The following is a 7498-nucleotide window of genomic DNA, read 5'->3' on the forward strand; positions in this document are numbered from 1 at the left end:
AAAACTTTGAAACAACAGAAACAAAAAAAAGTAAAATGTATCAGAAGTTTTCATGATCTTATCTCACCTGCAGCACTCACTGTTAGTTATGGACCAAACACCAAAGCTTTGAGCTGATGTGAAGACGCAGACACGATGTAGATACAAATCTGCTAATTACGAGAACTTGTCTTCTGCCAACACTTAATCCAAATACTGCAGCCATAACACCCAAGAACCACTTAGAAGATGATTCCGTAGACTAGATAATTGAATAGCCATCATCGCTCTTACACCTTTTATCACTAGGTAATTAGATTTAATCTTGACTTTAGGATTGTCTATATTAAGCAATGTGTTCTTTTTTAGGGATACCTAAATCAAGTACTGTCTAATCTGAGTATCACCTTTAAAGGGACCTGTCACGTTGAATATGATGTCTGCTGGCAATAAGTTATAAATCAGGAGGACATCCGCAGGCTGATATAATTTTGTGAGACAATATTCAGTATAACTAGCAATTAATACAAATCCCTGGTTATTCTGCTGGGTGTAGGAGTCAAGTGGGTGATCTTAAACAGTGATTGACAGATAACAATAATATATTAAGATCGCCTATTGGACTCCTAATCTGAGAATGAGCAGAGATTTAAATTAACAAATTGCAAGTTATTCTTTTTTTTTCCCCCACAATACTATATATCCATCTCTTCAGCTCCTCTTGTTCTATAACATACTGTCTTCAGATGACAGGTTCCCCTTAACTAGTAGGGCTGTCTGCGATGAGCATCATCTTGATCTGTAGGACAATTTACATTTGAATTTTATATTAACACGATCATTACAATATTTGGGCTATCTTCAGCTGTGGACCATTATAACTTTCTCCATTGATTCTCTCCACTAATTTGGTTGCTACATTGAGTATCATCTGAACTGGTAGGGTCTTTACTCTAAGTATCATCCCAATTGATATGATGCCTAGACAGAGTTTCACCTTGACCAGTATGGTCTCTATATTGAGTATTATCTGGACTGGTAGGGTCCCTACTTTTGAGTTAAAAGATAACCACTGTGCTACACCGCCATATAGTCACAAAGAAGAAAAGGGTGGAGTTCATCCCACTTCCCACCAACTTCAAGAGAAAGAACCTGGTGTAGAAATGCCGGCAGATTGTTCTTTATCGTTATTGGTGATATCTCTGAAAAAAATCCTCAGGTTTCTGTGAAAATAATTTTTGATCCTGATGACTTCTTGGAACTAGTAAGCAACAAACATATAGTTGATGAAAAAAAAAAAAAAAAAAAAATAGTGTAAATCCACCAAATTGCTTACTGGAGTAACAAATGTTCCTTAAATTATACTCACAAACAATAACAAAAATAAACTTAAACAAAAACATATGGCGCCAGTTCATAAAAATGCTGATTGATAAGCTCGACCCAAGGTTTCGCCCACAATTTTGTCTCCTTCTGGAGAATTCATGCCCCAGAAGAAGCCAAAATTGTGGGCGAAATCCTGGGCCAAGCTTATTAAACAGCATTGACATGTGGCGGCTAATTATGTTTTATTGAAGCACCTTTTTTTCATTCATGCTTGTAAGTACCGTGTAACTTAATAAACATTTGTTACTCCTGTATGCAATTTGGTGGATTTGCACTATGTTCTGTTCATTAACTAGATGTTCGCTGCTTGCTTGCTCCAAGTCTTAATCAGGATCCAAAGTTGTTTGCACAGAGAGCTGAGGATTTCTTCCGGAATATCACCAGCAGCGACATATAACAATGTGTACAGAAAAAACTGACGGAACTTCCAATACAAGAAATAGGTGTGAACAAGTGCTTACTAGGAGGAGCTACCTCCATATACAATTAACCAACAAAGTAGCACCCTGTAACGCTTAGTATATAATTATGAAGTATGAAATATGAATAGCATTACTGCTGTAGAAAATAGAAAGTAGAAATAAATTATTCGCTAAGATTTCTCATTTATTTCTATATTCCACAGCCGTAATGCTATTCATATTTCATATTTACATGCGCTAAAATGTCTCATTTATTTCTATTTTCTACAGCAGTAATGCTATTCATATTTCATACTTCATAATTATATACTAAGCGTTACAGGGTGCTACTTTGTTTGTTAATATGACAATGTGTAGACATTTCTACATCAGTTGTTTTCCCCTGAACTATAAGCTGGTGATGAATAGGAAGCAATCCATCGTTGTCTTCTCTGTGAATATACCTTGTTGTAGCACAATGATTTCCTTTTAAACTTGTTTACTTGTTGCTGTCATTGGATTATTTGTCCCCTTTTTGAAACAGCTGTTGCTCTGCTGAACTGTGACACGGATTGATACGGCTCTACATAGATGCTATGCTCTACATTGAGCATCTTCTCAACTGGTAGGGTCTTTTCACTAAGTGTAATCTTGACTGATTGGTTGCCTATATTAAGTATCTTCTTGACCGGAAGAACTTTATACTTACCGTATTTTTCGGACTATAAGACGCACCGGACCATAAGATGCACCTAGGTTTTAGAGGAGGAAAATAAAAAAATAAAAATTTAAGCCAAAAATGTGGTCATGATGCACTTTTAAGGGGGAGAGGGGTCTTCTGCTGACACTGGTATAGGGGTAATGTCCCTCAATTCTGACAATATCCCCCATCCTGGTATATATGCCGTCCCCCTTCCTTTTATACGTGGTCCCCATACCCATCCTGGTATGCCTGGCATCCCTCCATCCTGGTATGCATGGCATCCCTCATCCTTATCCTGGTATGCATGGCATCCCTCATCCCTGTCCTAGTATGCATGGTACCCCTCATCCCTATCCTGGTATGCATGGTACCCCTCATCCCTATCCTGGTATGCATGGTACCCCTCATCCCTATCCTGGTATGCATGGCACCCATCATCCCTGTCCTGGTATGCATGGCACCCCTCATCCCTATCCTGGTATGCATGGCACCCCTCATTCCTATCCTAGTATGCATGGTACCCCTCATCCCTATCCTGGTATGCATGGCACCCATCATCCCTGTCCTGGTATGCATGGCACCCATCATCCCTGTCCTGGTATGCATGGCACCCCTCATCCCTATCCTGGTATGCATGGCACCCCTCATTCCTGTCCTGGTATGCATGGCACCCCTCATCCCTGTCCTGGTATGCATGGCTCCCCTAATCCCTATCCTGGTATGCATGGCACCCCTAATCACTGTCCTGGTATGCATGGCACCCCTAATCCCTGTCCTAGTATGCATGGTCCCCCTAATCCCCATCATGCTGCACATTAAAAAAAAAAAACACTCCTACTCACCTTTCTTCTCTCCTCCAGCGCTGCGTCTGGTCTGCCTGCACTGATCTCTCCATGTGAGCCGAGCATGACGTCACTGCCATGCGCGGCTCACAAGGAGAGATCAGCTGCCGGAAGTCACTGCTCCCCACGCAGGGACTGTGTGCGCGGGGAGCAGTGACTTCACTCTCCTTCATAGCCGGCACACAGCGGAACCGCGCTGTGGCTCCTGCTGCTGCCGGCTATCTTGTGTGCCCACTCATTAAAGGGCATGAATATTTACCCCCTCCCCACGCCCATGGGCGTGGAGAGAGGTTGAATATTCATGCCTTTTAACAGCGGGCACAGGAGATAGCCGGCAGCAGCAGGAGCCGCAGCGCGGCTACACTGTATACCGCTATTAAGAAGCATGAATATTCAGTGCTCCCCACACCCCATGGGCATGGGGAGTAGTGAATATTCATTTTCTTTAGCAGCGGGGACAGTGTAGGCTGCAGTAGGCAGCTGCTGCCTCCTGTGCCCCGCTCCTCCACCGATACCGCTCCCCCCACACCACACATAAATATACACCCCCCCAACATTCGGACTATAAGACGCACTCCCCATTTTCCTCCAAAATTTTGGAGGAAAAAAGTGCGTCTTATAGTCCGAAAAATACGGTAAGTATCATCTTGACTAGAAATACTGTCTACAGCTCAACCCCTAGGGTCTCTACAATGAGAATCTTATCAACTGGTAGGGTCTCTTTAGACTAAGTATCATTTTTACTGAACAAGAGCCTACATTGAGTATCTTCTTGAGTGGTGGAACGTTCTTCATTGATTAGCATTTTGGGTGGCCTTACTATTTACAGCTAGAGTTTCATCATGACCGGTATGTTTTCTACATTGAGAAGAACTTCTTGACTGGTGGGGCACTCTACATTGACCATCATCTATTAGGGTCTTTACAGTGAATATAATCTTGACTAGTTTGGATTCTACATTAAGTACTATCTTGATTTAGAAGGTCTTTAGCATCGAGTATCATATTGATTGGTAGGGTCTTTGCATTGGGTATCATCTTGACTATTAGGTTCTCTAAATTAAGTATTATCTTGACTTTTAAGATCTCTACTTTGAGCATCATCTAATCTAGTAAAACCCTTTTCATTGAGTTTCCAGTTTATTATAAGGTTCAGTATGTTTTGCATCATCTTGCCTTGTAAGGCTGTCTACACTGAGTATCATCTTGACTAGTAAGGTTCTTTTCATTAAATATCCAGTTGATTATCGTTACGTTGAGTATTGTCTCGACTGGTTGGGTCTCCCTGTTGACTATTATCTTGACTGGTAGGGATATCTGCTGTATATTGAATAATGAACATCACGTTTCATTGTGTCGGGGAGACTTATCTACTTTGAGATTGACCTGAGACGTAGCACTATCACCACTGGCATTGATCTTCAGGAACCGTTAAGACTGCCTGAACTACATGTGAACCTAAAAAAAAAAAAATCTCTTTGTTTTTGAAAGAAGAAAAATAATTTATTGCAGGATGTTTTATACCAAATTAACTTGTGGATAAATTGTTTTTCATTAGAAAAGAAAAAAAAAATATGAAAAGTTAGAAAAACTACAGTACAACTGAATTCCCACATTACATCTCCATGTACAATAGGTCGTCTTTGGAATGCTTCTTGTTCTTGTTTTTGGTCTTCATCACCATTCGTCATATGTCTCTAGTGATACAATGTCCTCCCTTGTTGAATGCTTGACTCATTGTCCACAGTTATGTGACCATATTGGCCACGCTATATAAGATTGCTACTCTGTAATGGCAAACTCACTATTGCGTTGGAAATCGCAGTGATCGTCCCGGATCCCTTAGAGTTTTTGTGTAGACTCACGATGTCCATGCTTGTCTGCTGCGGTCGATGCTTTCTGAAGATACTTTTCATGGTGGACTGGAAGTTGTTGGTGACGAAACAGTAAACTATTGGGTCCATACAACTATTTAGGCTGCTCAGAGTCACTGTGACATGGTAGACAATAAGTATAACATCCCGAGGCATGGATAGACTGGCACAGAAGACTACTTGGCTAACATGTATGGGTGTGAAGCACACCGTGAATATGATAAGCACGGTAATGAGAAGCTGGACCGCCTTCATGCGCCTCTCCCGGCTTTGGTTCATGAGGGTCGACCTGGACAGGGCCCACATGATTCTTAGGGTGTAGAAAGTGATGATGACAAGCGGTACAAAGTATTCGAAGACAGTCAGAGTAAAGAGCTGAAATAGGCAACATGATTCGTGACTGATGGTAGCGGTCAAGATGGTGAAGGTCACCACAACAGCAAATATCCATATAATAATGCATATGCACTTGGCGTAGTTGGGACTCCTCCACCTGCGTGAAGCCTCAACCTGCACGATGGCCATATAGCGATCGACACATATACACGTCAGGAACAGTATACTACAATACATGTTCACAAAGTAGGTGAAGCTGTGGACAAATGAACAGGCCGGACAAGCCTTGGCGCTGTAGTACATGATGATACGGGTCGGCATAGAGAGACCCACCAGGAGGTCGGTCACTATCAGGTTGATGGTGTAGATGACTGATGTGGTCTTGGCTTTGGTTCGGAAGCAAAACACATAAATGGCCAAACTGTTTAATATTATCCCCACGAGGAATATAAGGGTGTTAATGATCAGCAGGGCCACCCAGAGTCGGTAAAATCTGTTGTGTAATGTCTCGTCCAAGTCTGCCAGTTGGTTCATTTTGGGTTTCTGTGTATATGCAAGAGAGGTGTTGAATCCTTGGTTGGCCGTTGTGCCGTTGGGCTCCCCTTTCTGGCTCAGTAGGCACTCCATGGTCAGTCACCAAACCAACCTAAAGAGAAAATGGGAGAAGTGTTAAGATGGGTTACCTCTGCATCCTCAGTATTTACCATAAATATACTTTTGCATGGGGTGTTGGGTTCTTCCACCACCCTGAATATTTTGATATGTGAATCCCCAATTAGGAGGCTGAGGACAAAGCTGCCAAAAATATCAAAACTCCTGACCCCCTAAAATCTCAGAAACTGGCAAAGTAAGTACTGGTTCAGCAACCATGGTCGCTCATTTTGGACTAAGAAGCTTTGTAATTTTTTAAAAATATTTTCTACTTATAAGCCACATCTTCTCTCCTTGTATCCTGAATTCATCATCCACTCTGAAAAACTCCCTGAGAGATCAGATTACGGCTGCCTTTTGACATCTATGAAGAGGTGAGTGGGAGGAGGAGAGGGGTGAAGGAGACAGGCTTACAAAAAAGCTGCAGCACGGTCTGCCTGTGTCTAACTGTTTATTTCACCACAGAGCTGGATTCACAGGTACACTGCTCCACTATATAATGTCCTCCATGCTGCTGCTGCTTCTGATTATTGTGCTACATAGAGACAGGAAAGAAGGAATCCCTCATGACAGTGTGTGCCGTGTATGGGAGACATCATAGCAGCTAGTCTACACCCACTAGCTCAGAGACAACTGAACAGTAGAGATAGTCTGTTTTTCCCCATGTACAGTACAGGATTTATACATTTCAGAAGAAGAAGCAGTCAGGTCTATGGACAGTAAGGGAACATACCCTGTGAGATCGAAAAGGAGAGGATGCAGTCAGCAGGGCTTCGTTATTGCACATACAATAAGTTGCTGAAGTCGAAGTTAGGCGGCAAAGACCAGCACCATGGAACCGTCATCAAGACAACAAGAGGGTCCCAATCGAGGACTGTGTGTACCTGCAAGCAAAAACGGTAAATACTGTAACTATTACAACATATATTCTTCTACTTAGTGGCAGTATTACAGTAGTTATATTCTTGTACATAGGGGCAGTATTATAGTAGTTATATTCCTGTACATAGGGGCAGTATTATAGTAGTTATATTCCTGTACATAGGAGCAGTATTATAGTAGTTATATTCCTGTACATAGGGGCAGTATTATAGTAGTTATATTCCTGTACATAGGGGCAGTATTATAGTAGTTATATTCTTGTACATAGGAGCAGTATTATAGTAGTTATATTCTTGTACATAGGGGCAGTATTATAGTAGCTATATTCTTGTACATAGGGGCAGTATTATAGTAGCTATATTCTTGTACATAGGGAGCAGTATTATAGTAATTATATTCCTGTACATAGGGGCAGTATTATAGTAGTTATATTCTTGTACATAG

At 41.6% G+C, this 7498-nt stretch overlaps 1 protein-coding gene across 1 annotated transcript; it reads right to left on the bottom strand.

The window, feature by feature from the left end:
* Window positions 1–4834: 4834 nt before the first annotated feature.
* GPR20 (G protein-coupled receptor 20) lies at window positions 4835–7052 on the bottom strand. Its single transcript, XM_073676806.1, has 2 exons — window positions 6906–7052; window positions 4835–6167 (listed from the first exon to the last, which is right to left on the bottom strand). The coding sequence occupies exon 2, from the start codon at window positions 6146–6148 to the stop codon at window positions 5081–5083; it is 1068 nt and encodes a 355-aa protein (XP_073532907.1). The 5' UTR covers window positions 6149–6167; window positions 6906–7052; the 3' UTR covers window positions 4835–5080.
* Between the last annotated feature and the right edge of the window lie 446 nt (window positions 7053–7498).

This window comes from Phyllobates terribilis, unplaced genomic scaffold, assembly GCF_046119375.1.
Source record: "Phyllobates terribilis strain yellow unplaced genomic scaffold, ASM4611937v1 Scaffold_4__5_contigs__length_816908805, whole genome shotgun sequence".
NCBI classification, from domain to species: domain Eukaryota; kingdom Metazoa; phylum Chordata; class Amphibia; order Anura; family Dendrobatidae; genus Phyllobates; species Phyllobates terribilis.